This window comes from Ovis canadensis, chromosome 3, assembly GCF_042477335.2.
Source record: "Ovis canadensis isolate MfBH-ARS-UI-01 breed Bighorn chromosome 3, ARS-UI_OviCan_v2, whole genome shotgun sequence".
In the NCBI taxonomy this organism is placed as follows: Eukaryota; Metazoa; Chordata; class Mammalia; order Artiodactyla; family Bovidae; genus Ovis; species Ovis canadensis.
In genome coordinates this window covers 5,184,557-5,201,480 of record NC_091247.1, presented here as the reverse complement: position 1 = coordinate 5,201,480, position 16,924 = coordinate 5,184,557, and the positions used below count along the sequence as shown (strand labels likewise).

Here is a 16,924-nt window from a genome sequence, read left to right as displayed (position 1 = left end):
GGCATCTGGTCCCATCACTTCATGGCAAATAGATGGGGAAATGGTGGAAACAGTGGCTGACTTTATTTTTGGGGGCTCCAAAATCACTGCAGATGGTGACTGCAGCCATGAAATTAAAAGACACTTACTCCTTGGAAGGAAAGTTATGACCAACCTAGACAGCATATTAAAAGGCAGAGACATTACTTTGTCAACAAAGGTCCGTCTAGTCAAGGCTATGGTTTTTCCAGTAGTCATGTATAGATATGAGAGTTGGACTATAAAGAAAGCTGAGCGCAGAAGGATTGATGTTTTTGAACTGTGGTGTTGAAGACTCTTGACAGTCCCTTGGAGTGCAAGGAGATCCAACCAGTCCATCCTAAGGGAGATCAGTCCTGGGTGTTCATTGGAAGGACTGATGTTGAAGCTGAAGCTCCAATACTCTGGCCACCTGCTGCGAAGAGCTGACTCATTTGAAAAGACCCTGATGATGGGAAAGATTGAGGGCAGGAGGAGAAGGGGACGACTGAGGATGAGATGGTTGGATGGCATCACCGACTCAATGGACATGGGTTTGGGTGAACTCCGGGAGCTGGTGATGGACAGGGAGGCCTGGTGTGCTGCGGTTCATGGGGTCGCAAAGAGTCGGATACGACTGAGTGACTGAACTGAGCTAGGTACTGATTACATAAATTATGATAGAATCAAACAATGGACCATTATACTGCTATTAAGAAAACTCAGAACAAGAATATATGATAAGTGTGAAAAGACAATACAATGTTAAATGGAAAAGAACCCACCAGATGGCACACTGGTGTATACACAGTATGTTTTGGAAACAAAACACAACCAAGAACACATGTATAGAAGAAAAGATGGCTACGAAACACCCCTTATTTTCTTGCTTTTGCCTCTCTGCTTTTTCTTGATTTGCTACAGTGAACATATAGTAATTCTGAAATACCAATTAAAAGAGAAAACAGGCATACTCCACATAATTGGAGTCAGTGTCACCCCACTCTGTCACAGTCGATGCCTATTCCTGGAGAGATGAGGAGGGTGGCGGTCACCCACAATCAAGGACTGGGAGAAGAGAGGAGAAGGTCAGCCTTGGCCGTTTACCACCATCTACAAGTTAAACAGGACCCCCCACATGCTGAAGGAACAGCTACCTGGCTGGTGATTACAGACGCGGTGCAGAGCCAAGAGCTGACGCAATCAGAAGAGGGAGCAGCCCCCTGCATCCTGTCACCTGCAGAGGGATGGGGGAGGCAGTTTACCCTGGGGGTGCAGCATCAGGGGGAGTCCTTGGAAGCCCCACACTCACGCTCGTGCTCTTTACGAGCAGGGCAAGGGAAGACAGAGAAGTGTGTACACTTGCCTCTGCCGAGGCAGGAGAACATTCCACTAATTCTTGAGCGACTATAATTAGAACGCCATCTTTCTGGAGAAGCAGCTGTGCAAAGCCAACTAATGAACGACGGCAACAGACTCACCGGAGACAGCACACGTGTGCAAGTGTGCACCCGCATTCCAGACCAAGGCAGAGCCCGGCGCCCCCGGCCCCCACCCCGCCGGGCCCAGGCCCAGAGCCGCAGGCGAGGGGCATGGTGACCATGCCCTCCAGCCCAGACAGCCTGGCCAGTAGGCCTTCACGCTCACAGGCAGTAAGAGCGCTCTTAGAATGGGTGCGTCCTTGGCGACCGGGCCAACACCCTCAACCCCACTGAAAGCCCTGTGCCCTCCACTGAAGCCAGATTTCTGGGAGGACGTCACACGTTCCGGTCCTCCTATACACAGGTTAGGAAAGACTGAGAGATGACCGAGACTGGGTCCAGAGCTGGTGGATGTGCATCAGACAACTGCCGGTTCATGGAAAAGCAGTTTCCAAAAGCCAGAAAGGTATTTGGAAAAGTCTCTTTCTAAATACATAATGCTTCATTTCTATGTTTATTTTATTCATACTGAGTGATCACAGAGACGCTTCCATCTGAAATGACCCTCTTCCAGTCAAAGCACAGTTCGGGGCTCAGGTAAGACACACTCCTCTCTGTTCTCACCTTCTTGGTCCCTGCCCGGCAGAGGGCACGCAGGCTGTGCGTGGGGAGGCCAAGCCCTCCAGGCTCACATGGGGAGAAAACACGCTGTAGCTGGCAAGCGCCCTCCTCTGCAGCTGGGGGCCTGCTGCTCTGCTCAGGCAGTGTCCCGACCTGTCAACGTCTATCCTCTGTCTCCTCTGGGCCCTGAGCTTACGGCCACAACACAGCCCCTCTACTGGCGAGCTGTCCGCTGGACACCGGCCACTGGGGAGCTTCCTGTATCTAGAGGTACAATGCCATCACAGGCTGGTGCAGCCCCTGTGTGACTTTCATGGTGACAAAAAGGGACTTTCCTTGCCCCCCTCCTAAGTGGTGGCGAGGCAGCAACAGAACAGAGGAAGTGTCTTCCTTCCCGTCCATGCTCAGGACGAGGCAGGGTGCTGAGCAGGCAAGGTGCTTGCGGGCAGTGGGCTGGCGGGGGACTCCTGAAGGCTGCTTCTGGAGTTCACAGCAGCTTCAACACAAGGCAGCCCGAGGAGAGCTCAGCTTCCATCAGGCCAGAGGCGGGGCCAGGCCGGCATGGGGAAGGGGCGTAACTGAGAAACTGAGCGCTTGTGTCTTCAATAAAGCTTTCAGGAGTCACCCCACAAAGGCCCTGAGCAAGCTTCCTCTATCCCTGAGAGCCCTTCCCCTGACTCTAACTAAGCAGAACGTATCACAGCCCCAGAGGAGCTGCCGCCGCCGCAACTTCTAGCTGGGCAGGAAGCCCTTCTACACCCAACACCCGTGAGAAGGAAGCAGCAGCCAATGTTCAGTGCAGGCCGCATGTCAGCAGGTCTACTAGAAAAAACACTCGGTGAACTGCTCGCAAAGTGGACTGGGGAGGGCTTATCTTACTTTAAGACACCCTGTAATTTAAAAAACATACCAACAGAACACCCCCAATCCCAGAATGTATGAACCTGAAAGAGCATGATGCCTTTCCTGACTTATGAAAGTGCATCCAACACAGTTCCTACGCAGCAGTTTCCTTCTGTACATACCCTGTCGTCTTCCTCCTTCCCCTTCCCTCTCTTTCTCCGCTTCTGTAAAGCAATGAATACTGAGAACACTGCACACAGGAAGTACGCAAATAGAAGGTACCTAGGACGGACCATGCAGCCATGTGGCCACACAAAGAAGAACTATTTCAAATAACTGCAAAATGATGGATAACCTGAAGGTCAAAAATAACTCTGACATATCTTTAATAATTTCTAATACTCATGCTGATGGAGGAGGTTGCTGTTACCCTGAGTCTATTTACTGTGTTTGCATCCTGAAAAAGACAAATGAGTCATTACGTTGATATTTTTGAAAACTCAGATTTTTCAGGGTGGGAGGAAAGAAATTAAGATATAAGCTTGATGAGGCTAAGTTAAAACTCCAGCGGTCTAGTGAACTGGAACTTCCAGAATAAACTCAGGGCATGTTTTCTCTTAAAGAAACTAGCATGTGGCCAGTTAGGAGCAACCAGGAACTGTGGAGTGAGGTCTCTGAACACCATTCCCCGAGAAAAGGGACCAGAGCTCCCTAAAGGAATCTGGCTGATGCCAGGTCAGTGGGAAGAAATGTACTAGGTGATTACAACTCAATAATAATGATAATTTAAAAAGATGAATAACACAATTTAAAAATAAACAAAAGAACTGAATAAATGTTTTTCTAAAGGCCAGTAAGCACAGGAAAAGATGTTCAGCATCATCAGCCATCAGGGAAATGAAAATCAAAAGCACAGTGAGGTACTGCTGCAAACCCACTAGGCAGTTGTATCAAAGAAGCCAATGGTGACACGTGTTGGTAAGGACACGGAGAAACTGGAACCCTCGTGTATCGCTGGTGGTGACACACAGAGGTAGGTCTGCTTTAGAGGTCAGTATAGTGGTCTGTTACGAGATCACACACAGAGTCACTACATGGCCCAGCACCTGCAGTCTTAGGCGTATACCCAAGACAGATGAAAACATACATCCAGACAGAGAGTCAGACACGAGGGAGCAACAACAACAACCCACAGAAAATACCTGAGTGTTTGCAGCAGCAGCATTACCCCAAACTGACAAAAGGTAGAAACAGCTGAGATGTCCATATGTCCATGAATAAATAATATGTGGTATATCCATGCAATGGAGTATAGTTTGGCAATAAAGAGATAAAGTACTGATAAACGCCACAGCATGGATGAACTTCAAAAGTATGATGTTAAGTGACAGGACCAATCACAAAAGGCCAGACGGTATAGTACATGAGTCCATTTACACGTGTAGAGTGTTCAGAAGAGGCAAATGTACAGAGACAGAAAGCAGACTAACAGTTACCAAAGGCTGGGGGGATGGAGAGAACAAGGGCAGGGTCTGGGGACAGTACAAAGGGTATGGAGTTCCTTTCTGAAGCTATGAAAATGGTCTAAAATCAACTGTGGAGCTGGCTGCACGATGCAGAGAAGATGCTAAAGATCACTACACTGTCCATTCTAAATGGGTGAAGTGAACAGTGGAGGCATTATGTCTCAGTAAAGTTAATACCACACTTACACACAAGTAACTACAAGATAAACCCAGAACATCTTTTCATACCCCAAAGTGAGAAAACCATCAAAGACTTCTGGGGTCACATCAAAATGAACTCAGCAAACAATCTGAAGAAGCTGTCACTGCTCAAAGATGGGACGGGAACATCACTACAGGTCCTATGTGCAATGGACTGGACACTGTGTGTTTATACACCTGCATTCAGAATGTTCCAGAAAAATCTCAATCCACAGGTCATGTTAGAGGAAGCTAAGAAACACTCATTCTGATAACCCGTAAGTAAAGAAGGAAACGGAGCATTGATCCTGCCTCTTCCCTGGGAATTATAACACAGCGTCACCATGACTGACAAGGGGAGGTCTCTCTCAAAGTAATCCCGCTAAGGAATGAGGAAGGGAAGGCAGGAAGAATTAGAATGCTGCCATTTAGCAACCCCAAGGAATGAACCATCTAAGCAATCATAATCAACGGCTATTAGCATCAAAAAGGGAAAGATGCTTCTAGAAGGAAGTGCAGGGCAGCACCCAAGAAACATTCTTCTAAATACACAAATTTGAATCTGATTCAGCCTAGTTTTCCAGGAAATTCAAGGGACAGAAAGAAACGTGAAAGTGTTAGTCGCCCAGTCGTGTCTGACTCTGCGACCCCATGGACTGTAGCTCGTCAGGCTCCCCTGTCCATGGGATTTTCCAGCCAAGAATACTGGAGTGGGTAGCCATGCCCTTCTCCAGGGATCTGTCCAATCCAGGGATCGAACCCAGGTCTCCTGCACTGCAGGCAGGTTCTTTACCATCTGAGCCCTCAGGGAAGCCCTCAAGAGGCAGAGGAACATGTTGAATAATACTGCAAAGATGTGATCAGCAAAAGCAGAGTGTGGGAGACTTTCAGGAGAAACAACCCTTCCTTAAACACACACACAAATAAGTTGCAAGGATAAAACTACAGAGAAGGGAGAACTTTAGACACCTATTAATGAATAGCAGTGTGTGGAATTTATTTGGATATGAAATTGAAAAACAAACTGTTTAGAAACAGCAAGTTACTCCCTGCAGGCCAAATCCAGCCAAGGGCTTGCTTCTGTTAGGTAGTTAGCATAGGACAAAGGAGTCCAGAACAGCGGTGGCTAAAAGACAAGGAAGGGAAAAGCCCGCGAAAATAGAAAAAAGGAAGGTCCGTCCGAGGACTGGAGTGAGGACCTCAGGTAGGACAGGGCTCCTGCTTGGCCCAATTTACACAGGGCAGGCCCAGGGGAGGGAGAAAACATATAAAAAGAGGATCCAAAGGGCAGGAGCGGGGGTTGTCTCCTCTGCACGCACACCCTTTTTCTCTCTCTTTTCTCTTTTGGGTCCACATGCCCTCACTCCTCGAGGATGTATTTTCCTTTGTTTTCTAAATAAAACGGAGCTGTAACACGGATCTGTAACACTGCCCGAGAGCTGTGATGCACCGAGGGCTTTAACGTCCATCACTTCAAATGTTTGTTGTGATGAGACAGAACCGAGGAAACTACACACTCCCCTGACACTTCTGTAAGGCTCTCAAGGTAAAAATGCTTTGTTTCAAAAAATGAAATTAAAACAAAAAACAAAGACTATGCAACAGGCCAATATGCAGCAGAAACCAACCATAGCCACAGAAATCTAAAACATCTCTCTGGCCCTTCGCAGAAAGTGTACCTTGCCCTGAAGCTATGCGTTAAGGTATTTACAGATGAATGGATGTTAGGATGTCTCAAATTTGCTTCCAAATAAACCAGAGGAGCAGGAAGAGGTCTGGAAGGAACAAGACTGGCCAACCTTGGCAGCTCTGTGCTGAGGCTTCATTACACTGCTCTCTTTTTGCAGATGTCTAAACTCTGTCATAATAAAACATTTTAAAATAGGCTGAACAGGGAATAAAAGTGATGGCTGATCTTAAATGTCAGTGTGGCAGAGACAGCCAGGTGCCCCACAGTATCTGCTCTTCTTTGTTAACAGAATTTCACTCAGGCATGTGACTAAGCTCTGGTCAATGAAAGGTGAGAGTCTGTGAGGCCTTGGAGTGAGGGCCAGCAAGCGGAGAAGGCCCGACTGCCTATCCTCTTCTCCTCCTTGCTAGTAGCTGTGATCGATGGAGACTGAACAGCCATTCTGCACCAGGAAGCGGAGTCCGTGCGTTATGATGGTAAGAGAGCAGGGCAGGAGACCACATCCTGGCCAGTCTGTGAAGATGCCACCCTGGCCTTGGAGTGCCTATCGCTAGGCTTCTTACGCGTGAAGGAGAAATAAAGTTCTACCTCTTGAAGCCAGGATTATTTTGGATTTATTTGTAGTCAAATCTACCCCTAGCTCATACAGTCAGGAAAATATTTCTTTCAAAATATTCACCTTATTCAAGGCGAGTCTGGTACACAAGCACCGTTTTGGTTGGTAACTATCAAAGGTCACCAGAACTGGGGGTATTCCGAAGTGTTCCCCCCAGGTCAGTGCGAGAAGAAGGCTTTTTTCTTTCCCTCAATCAAAAAACTGAGTGAGTGAGTGAGTGAGTGTGTGTGTGTGTCTGTGTGTGCTGTTGGAGAGAAAGCTGGAGGGCTCAGCAGGGAGATCCAAGAGGATCTGAAGAGGTAAAGCAGACTCCAGAGAGACACGAGAGGAGAAGGAACGTTGGGAAGGCGAAACGAGGAAGAGCTGGGGTCTTGGTTTTGAAAGGACAAACTTGCGTTATCTGTTTGACCTCGAGAAACTCAGTCCTCCAACAGCCAAGTCCTGGGCTGGAGGTGGTTCCTACAGCAAATGGGGAGAGAGGGCCTTTGAGTTAAATGGAGAGTCAATTGTCAGTGTTATGACAACTTAGACCTTAGCAAGAAATGCCAGCACCACAGGTTCTGGATTGTCCCTGCTGTTCTGACTCCAACCACAGACATCCCTTCGTGACGCAGGCCAGCTCCTGCTTATCCTACAGGCTTCAGCCTGTCCGTGGGGGCATCCCTGGGGAAGCATCTCTGATCACCCTGAAACATGAAGGTTCCCCAAGACCCAAGTAAGACCTCACGCCTGTTCTCCTCTACAGCCCCAGTCCTACTGTAACTAATTATACAATTGCGGGTCTTTGGCTGGTGCCCTTCCCACCTTTAGACTATAAACTCCATCAGGTCAGGGACTGCCAGTTTCATCTTCCTAATTCCACCACACTGCCCAGCACACAGGAGATTCTCACTAATGGCTTCTTGAATAAAAGAAACAAATCTAAATTTCCCGAGCTCTTCACTGAGAGAATCTCTGTTCTGCTTAAAATATTTTAGGGACAATTGTGGAAAAGTTCAGACACTGACAGGTTCATAATCAACAGGTGTCTCTTTCTTGCTCCCTCCCCCTCTTCTCATCCTGGTCAATCTGAAAAAACCTGATAAATTTTCTTTTAGACAACTTTCCAACTGATAGTGGCATGTTCAAGATCCCATAAAGAAAATCCACCTGGGAATGGCACAAAGCTTCATGCCTGGAAACTCTTCTATTTGTGACATTCTGACTGGTTTTAAACATATCATTATGATCATGAGTAGAAGGTAACCTTAACAGTGTCACCTGAGAAATAGCACTCGTCAGTAACAGCATTTCCAGGAGCCTGAACAGGAAGAGGCGAGGCAGAGGCGCACACACCCGATGGTGACTCGTGGCCCCGGTCACGTCTCACTTGTCCTGCTGACCTCAGAGAGTGACCAGGAGGCTTGCACGGGAGAATGTGTGACCAGCTGCCAGGTCTAGAAAGCGGCACCAGGCCCTACACAGCAGCGGCCACAGGCTGCCTCTGTCCGTTTCATGGCCAAAGCTGGGGGCGTAGGGCCTAACTGTTCTGGGGAGGAAGAGACCGGGAACTCTCAGAGGATGCTGTGATGGCGTCCAGTCCCGCCCGCCTCCAAGTGAGCTCCATGAAGGCCCCGAAGACAGAGCAGCCCTGCTCACACAGAGCAGGGAGCCACCCAGGTCACCCCAGTCCACACAGTTCATTCCAGAGCAGGTGGAGTGTTAAGCAACACTTTCTCAGCCTTCCGTTTGTAATTTCTACCCACCAGGGAGTCCTTACTCTACTCTCCAGAGCTTCTGGGGAATATCTGTGCAAGGAGGCAGCTTTTAGGAGGCTAGTAGCATGGCTGAATGGGGAAGGAAGTCTTTGGACCTAGGGTAAGTGCCTCGGCTGCCATTTTGGACAGCAGGGTCTAGAGAGGAGAAGAACACAGTTTTTCAAGCCAAGAGGTCTATTTGCAAAGCGCACCTCAAGCACCACATAATTAATAATAAACAGCAGCGAAGATCTGAGTGCTTCATATGCCAGACATAGTTCTAAAAGCTTTACATGTGTTAAATAATTGAATCCTTCCTACAGCCCCATGATATAGGGTGCCATAACTACATGTATTTTATAGATGAGTTAACTAAGGTTCAGAGCACTTGAGGAAATTGCTCCAGTTCACAGACTGGTAAGTTGAGGTGTGAAATCTAACTGGGCTCCAGCCTAGCCCTCCTTCCACGATATCACACAGCCTCGTCTAACAGCAGGGTCCACACCTACTCCCTGCTCACAGCCCTCGTCCTGACCAGCAGGCTCCCACCTGGTTCCTGCCCTACATTCTGCCTTGCTCCTTATTCACTGGGACTTATTTTCTCAATTAGGGTTTGTCCCTTGGACCCCAATTTCAGAACCATAGAACCTTCCTTAGAAGGACTTTGCTTCCCACCTTAACAATGATTCATAATTTTTTATTATGCCATTTCTGACTTCCCTGGGTAGTAAATTCACAAATTACATCATAGATTTCAGTTTTACTTCTAACTCATCTCAATCCTGCTTTTCTACTAAGAAGTTCTTAGAATATGAAAAGGTAGCAGTTGACATGCTGGGAGTTTTGCTAAGAGTCAACGCAAAAACAGCTCCCACTGGCCTTTGTCGAGCTGGCAGGTGCGCACAGCCAGGGCCGCAGTGTAAGGGCTCAGTGCAGATCCAACCCAAGGCCCAGCACAGGCTGCCTGCTTCTGGCAGCTTTTCTACCTATGGGCCCAGTCCGGCACAGGTGATGTGGCTGTAAGAGCATGTGTACCCGAGAGAGACAGAAGCAGCTGTGAGATAGAGTGGCACCCAACAGCAGAGACGCTAGAAGACGTTCACCCCGACGTTCAGGAGTTTAGGAACGCGTTCTTGTGACACAAACAGCCGGCAGTGAGGCAGCTCCAAGTCCTTGCTGAGGACCACCGGGAACCCGCACGTACCTTCACTCCATCCAGCACGGCCTTGATGACCCCTTTCACAGTTGTCACCATCTCTTTATCTTCTGAGTTCACGCCTTCCAGCATTACTTGGTCAGACCAACGGATGAGGTTGGCGAGACTTTGGTACACTCGGCTGTAGCAGGAGGAGAGGGCTGAGCTGGAAGCAGGAGGAGATTTTCAAGAGAATGTGAAAACTCCACAGTACGGCCATCGCTTTAAGTCTTCTGTTTAGCACAGACCTAGTTTCTCAGCGACTCAGGTTTCTCAGTCCTTTTTATAAAGTTTGCACCTCCTTTTAATAAATACACTTTTCCTCCCTGAACCTATTTCCTTATATCCGATGAAGATTTTGTGGAGTTTTATATTCTGGTCTAAGCTTTTTTTTTTTCATTTCTCAACTATAACGTATAAAAATTCCACAACGAGAGTTTATGTGCTTTTTCAAACTGCACATCCTCCACGAGATTCTGATAACATCTCTCAAGGAATGGTCCACCTTCCTCTCCTCTGAGTAGGTCACAGTGTTGTACACTTATTCTGAATTAGATAAAAACTCACAGGCTGCTCTCACCTTCCGAGACAGCCCTTACTCTATGGAGTGTGTTTCTCTCTAAATAAATCCATTTCTTACCTATCACTTGGGCTTCCCTGGTAGCTCAGACGGTAAAGTGTCTGCCTGGAATGTGGGAGACCTGGGTTGATCCCTGGGTCGGGAAGAACCCCTGGAGAAGGAAATGGCAACCCACTCCTGTACTCTTGCCTGGAAAATTCCATGGACGGAGGAGCCTGGAATCCTCCATGGGATCACAAAGAGTCGGACATGACTGAGCAACTTCACTTTTCACCTATCACTTTGTCTCTCACTGAATTCTTTCTGTAATGACACACTGAGAACCTAAGCTTCAGCCTGGATGGGAGGAAGGTTTGGGGAAGAATGCATACATGTATACGTATGGCTGAGTCCTTTCCTTCTTCACCTGAAACTATCACAAATAATTAGGTCTACTTCAAAACGTTTTGGTGTTAAGAAAGTAAAAACCCATATGTGTCATGAGGAGCTAACAGGTTTGTGGGTTTTTAGCAGGCAGGATCTTTTAGAGAACAGCTTTTACTTTGATTAAAAAAATTTTTTTTTGTATCTTAGTTCCAAGACCAGGGATCGAACCTGTGCCCCCTGCAGTAGAAGAGTGAAGTCTTAACCACTGGAACACCATTTCCAACAAGGGAAGTCTCAAGGAATAACCTTTAAATATGAGACCTGAAATTTACTAGAATTCCTCCTAACATTGGCTTGGCTTTGTCATCCCCTGCAATAAACCATGGTTGCGAAGTCAGAGGAATGCACTAATGAAGGGTATTTTAAGAAGGATAAGTCAGAGGCGAGGTGACCTGTGGTGGTGGGAGAGGTATCAACTTCACAACAACACAAAACAAGCTGCAAGTACTTTTGGAGGTCCTAACAATTGTAGAGTAGGGGCCAAAATGAAGATGTTTTATACCTTATACATATTTCTAAAATAACTAAAGATAATTATCCCGAGGATTTATGGAAGGAATTATTTTTCTATTTTGAATATTATGTATTATAATAGAAGAAGAGCAAAAGTAGAAAATTTGTGGACTGCTACCTCTTCCATTAAAAAAAAAAGAAGAAGCTGATATTTAGCAGCCAAAGGTATGCTTTTTCTCCAGATATAATTGTAAGAAAAATACATAATATTGTACGGTGATTAAAACAGCTTCTAAAAATAAAGCCATAAAAAAAACAAAACAAACACCTGAAACAAACAAGGCTCGAACAAGAAGCTCTTCAGAATCAGAGGAGGAGGAGGAGGATTTCCAGGAGGCTGGTCCCCTATTCTGCCGTTCACTCTACCCCATGCGCGTTCCAACAGGGGAAGCAGAGTCACAAAGACTGAACGCGAACTCCCCAAGTCCCATTACAAAAAAGGAAAATGTGAAAAGGCAGCCACAAGAAAGCCAGGGTCTGGCTGCTTCAGAGGATGATGTAAATGCTGAGCGTCCAGTGTCACACCTGTTCTCTTCGAAAGGACGACGAGGAGAGCAGAACACCACTTCTAGGCTTTCCTGGGGCCTGGATCATAGGTGACGTGGTCTTGAAAGGGAAGGTGCTCCTAGCCGTCTGCCTCTCCTCCCAGGCAAGGCCAGATGAGGCCTTTTTAAACAAAGACTGGCCTCCCACCCTCGCCTAAGCGGATGCCACCACAGCACCTGGCGATAATTAGAGGAAAGAGGTGGGCGGGGTCCCTTTTATGTGATGCTCAATTCCTACCTGCACTGGATGTTAACATTTTCCTGAGAGCACCTAAAAATATCAGTAATTGGGTCCACCCTTCACATCGTTAGCTTGGAGGAAGAATAGTCCTGTGTCTAAACGTAACAGGAAGGACATTAAAAAAGGAAGGAGGGTCCTGTACCATAAAAATGTCCAGAGGACCAGTTCATCTGCTTCCAAAACGGAGCAAAGCCGTCTACACGGAGGGCGAGCAGGGATCCTGCTCTCACACCTCCGTTCATTGCCAAGAAGCAGCCAGCTGCTTGTTCACAGGCCCGTCACCACTGCCCTGGGAACAGGGGAGAAGGGTAGCCAACAGTCTGCCTGCTGGAACCCCACCCACAGAGCAGGCAGGATAACACCCTCCCAGTCAACAAACGGGCTTCCCGGGGGGCTCGGCAGTCAAGAATACACTTGCCAATGCAGGAAACACAGGTTCGATTCCTGGGTCAGGAAGATCCCCTGGAGGAGGGCATGGCAACCCACTCCAGTATTCTTGCCTGGAGAATCCCACGGACAGAGGAGCCTGGCGGGCTCAGTCCACAGGGTTGCAAAGAACTGGACATGACTGAGCAACTAACACACACGTAACCAACAAACGTGCCAGGAGGAATGAGATTGTGGAAGGAAGCTGACAGAAACATTTGAGGGAGTATTTTCGATCATGTCAGGGAGAGCAATAAAAATATCATCAGTTGGCTTTTGAAAAATTTCAGGAGGAAAAATATCCCTTAAACGGTATTAACCGAAGGACTACCAGGAAAAAAAGAAAGGGAAAAAACCATTGTTCCTTACGGCCACACCCAGGCATTTCTCTTTTCCCCTTGAGGAAATGGTTATAGATGTTAAGTAATTATGAAACCTCCCCACAGACAGAAACGCACCCCAGACCACTGTCATATCACTTGATCCAGTCTCCCAGAGCTTGCGTGTCTAGAAAGTAGCTTCCCCAGCAGAGCTGTTGGCCGACACTTGGGGCCTCGAGGCCGGGCAGCAGCACTGGGCCAGCGCTCCCACAGGACTCAGCGAAGGTAGCCATGCTGACTCTCCGGAGGGGGGCACACGAGGTGGTGGGTGTGGGGCTCCAGCAGTCGGCGCCCATGTGGTCGCATTCCACTCACATGCCTGCGAGTCTCTTCCCTCCTGGGACACACCTGCCTGCTGCCCTGCCCCCTCTGGTCGTCTTCTCCTGCCCCCAGTGCCCATCCAGCACTTGCCTTGACTTCAGGTCTGGCCCCAGCGTCTCCTCCCCCAGGAAGTTTAGTGACTCTCTTGTAACTCGCCCTCCATAAAATTGGCACCTGGTCAGACAGTGGGGGAGCTGGTGTTTTCAACCAGATCTGAACTCTCCCATGGTGGGCCCAGCCCATGAGAAGTCTATCAGAGCATTTCAAAGAAAGCTGTCTATGCGCCTGAAACCAGCTTACTGTTAGGCACATTCCCTCCAAGGAGAGCCGCACCGGGCCTGTCCACAAGCTGGGCACTGGGGACCTACTGGGAAAGCACAGCACTTGTCTCACAGAGGCCTCCATGGGCCTCTGAACAAGGCACCAAAGCTACTGGCTGCCCCAGAGGCTTGGGTACATGACGGCAGCCTGCTGTGGAAAGTGAAGACAGAACCGGGCAAAGCCCTATCAACACTGTATCCTTCCCCACCAACTGGGTCCAGTGAGCTTCCAGCCAGAAGACCACCAGCAGAAGCCAGAAGACAGGGGTCAGCACAATCTACAGGGGTCAGCAGAAACCCCAGAGCAGGTAGCTTCTTGGAAATGAAGATACTGCTTGCTTTATCTCCCCAAAGAAGAAAACTATGCCCTTCATTGCCAAGTTCTGAAAGCGGTTCATGAACGCTTAGCCCCGTGGGGCTACAAGGACACTAACCCATCCTAAGGAACTGAAACAGAGAGATGTTTATTCCAGACAGGCATCAGGGAAGGAAAACAAAGCCAGCAGGCATCTGACAGCCTCTCGTGAGAAGGCTTCACTGAAGGTTACATTCAATATTGCTTTTCATTCTGTGGTTAACGACAAACAGAGAGGCAAGCCGCTGACTAACCTTTCAGAGGAAAATGAACTCTAGCAGAAAAAAAAGCATTACCCAACAAAAGCTGACACCATCCCTGTACCTGGCTTCCAATGAATCCAGCTGCCGTCTGGGAGGACCTGGCTTGATACAACTCAATGTTTCACTAGTCCATGCTCTACTGGGACTCCTCTCTACCTCTTTTGACTTAATAATGTAAGCGGTCAAGATCTCTAAGCAGCTAAATACTGGCAGGATTTGGTGTCACAATAAACTATGGTTAACACAGGGAACTGGGGAAAATGTGTCCAAATCAATGGGATGATTGCCAATGAGCCAGCTAGTATGAAAAAAAAACCATAGGCTTACCCAGCGGCTACCCCCCAGCAGTGGTGGTGAGCTTCACTCAATGTCGAGGCCTCATGAGTAACAATGACCTCAACCTTGGGGAAAAAACAGGCGGAGACCATGGGGCAAGGCTGGGGGCAGGGACTGGAGGGCTCCTTTTCCTCCTGGCACTCCTCGCTGTTCATAGAAATGTTGGGTGTGAATGGCCCCCAAACCAAGGTGCCACTATGCCTCCACAGCTCTAACACGGCCCAGAGCAACTCACCTGTGCTGAATTCGAGGGTCGCTCTGCACCAGGGGTAAGATGGCCTCCAGCACCTTGCTGGCGGACCCCGGGAGCATCTCCAGGACCTTCTTATCAATAGCCATTTTGTCCACAATGGTCTTAAAGTAGCGCAAGGCACTGACAACTTCCTTCTCTTTCTCCTCCAGCCAGCTCAGGTTCTGAAAGGAAATGTTAAGCATAAGGAGGGAGGAGAGAGATTAAAGGGAGTGATTTTAAAAGAAATGAATAAAATTTCCTGTAGATCACTTTGAAATTGATGCCACTGGAAAGGGCTTCTTGCTGCAGAAACTAAGTCAAATTGTTTCCCTAAGGACTGCAATCAGGATACAGAGGCCAGACTTGGGGCAGAAGAAGGGGCTGGATGGAGAAAAGTAGTTGCGGTATTCCTAAGTCCCTTCCTAGACAGAGACAGACTCGCCCTGGGTCTCCTCCACCACTACATGGAACTATCACCGCTAATCTCACCAAGTACAGTGAGGACTGATTTGCTGATGGCTGTAGGATGCTTGGGTACTGTGCATGTCTATCCAGGAAATCAAACTGAGAAACCCCAGGCCTTTCAAGGTCCTGAGGGCTATGTGAGATTGGTCAGAGGCATTAGTGCTCAAAGCTCATTCTCCAGGACTCCTTGTTAGAATCCCACATTTGACCTGCAGATGCAGTGCCCTCTCAATGAGATGAGATGGCACTCCCAAAGGACCTGGAAGCCCTGGGGTGAAAGGGTGAGGAAGCTGGACAGATAGCAGAAATTCAGGCACTGCTCCTGCCGCAACTGCTAACAGCATCCAGAGTATCTCTGCTCCCGAGTAAAGCTCACCAAGGAAGAAAATAAAAACACAGAGCCCTGGACCTGCCGGCATTCACATTCCCACACCCAAGTCTTTCCTCTTTGACTGTGGAGTACCTTGAATCCATGGTCAGTGGGTAAACACACTCCTTACACTGACCCTGAGGTCAACAACCCAGGTCTCAGCTGGCTGGCAGGGAAAGGGAAACCAAGAATAATTGTTAAGATAGATAAATCCCAAAATGGATAATCCATTCGAGTAGAATCGATGACTTGCCCAGGGCAAATTAAGGATAGTACAAGTGAGGAAAACTTCCACCTATGGGCTCTTTGAGCTCCAGAGACTACATAAACAAAACCCACCAAGAACAAGAAGATAATTTCTTAAAAAAGGAGATTTAAAACTACACAAATACATAAAAAAGTGATACATAATAAAGTGATTATGATTCTGAACACTAGTTCTTTCAAAATAATGAGGAACGTCATTTCAAAGTAAATTTTTAAATAGTGGATTTCATGGGAATATCAAAGAAAAACCATATAAATGGAATTAAGAAGTCATTAGTTCCTTTGTGGGACGACTTTCAGAGCCTTGATTTAGCTCCTCTCAGCTCCTCTCAGAACACCTTCCCCAAAGGTGTTCTGTAGAGCACTAGGGTATCATGCTCCCATTCCCAGCATGGGTCTCTCTGCCCTCACTTTATTTTTCTCTTTTTACCAACTGACACCTTTATTTACTGTCTGTTTCCAAGGGCCAGGCACTTGCTTCTCTAGCTCAAGGCAAGAGCACTCTGCTTTGCCTAGGCCTACCCGGAGCTCAGAGGAACCTCAGTCTGAAGGAATCATGGCGCCGTGCAGACATCAAACATGACTAAAACCACACTGGCTGGTTGGGCAAGAGGATGACAGCCACAACACTGCCATCTCAGCACCTCAGGACTCCTCAGGCGCCAGCATGACGAAACAGGGGGAGGAGGCCGGAAATGTTTTACGAAAATGTGTCCCCAGGTTCGCTAGAGAGAAAGGGGCTGACCTGAAGATGGGAGGCCTCCAAAGCAGCAGGTGTTTCACAACAGAGAATTCTCCTGTCATTTGCAGAGAGATCAAACCGGGCTTCCCTGGGCTCCTAACAGAGGCATGATACCTCGCAGAGTCAGGTTTCATCCATTAACGCTCCAGCAGATTCCACTCCCTGACTCAGTGGCCTCTGAATGCTATGCATTCCCCCCCGCCCTCCAGCTGTTAAAACTATGGCTTCTCACAAAATGCAGCCAGCAGTCAACAGTTTACAATGAGACACCCAGAAGAAGCACCCCCAGGAACCAGGGACCTGAGGCCAGGGCCTTG

At 48.0% G+C, this 16,924-nt stretch overlaps 1 protein-coding gene across 14 annotated transcripts in view; it reads right to left on the bottom strand.

Moving 5' to 3' along the window:
- The window catches only part of RAPGEF1 (Rap guanine nucleotide exchange factor 1), a 136,446-nt gene that overhangs the window by 45,985 nt on the left and 73,537 nt on the right, over window positions 1-16,924 (bottom strand). For all 14 annotated transcript variants that reach the window (XM_069582133.1, XM_069582143.1, XM_069582136.1 and 11 more), the window contains 2 exons: window positions 14,767-14,945; window positions 9,835-9,991 (listed from right to left, as the gene is read on the bottom strand). In XM_069582133.1, the coding sequence (XP_069438234.1) occupies window positions 9,835-9,991; window positions 14,767-14,945 (336 nt within the window). The remainder of the gene's footprint in view (window positions 1-9,834; window positions 9,992-14,766; window positions 14,946-16,924) is intronic.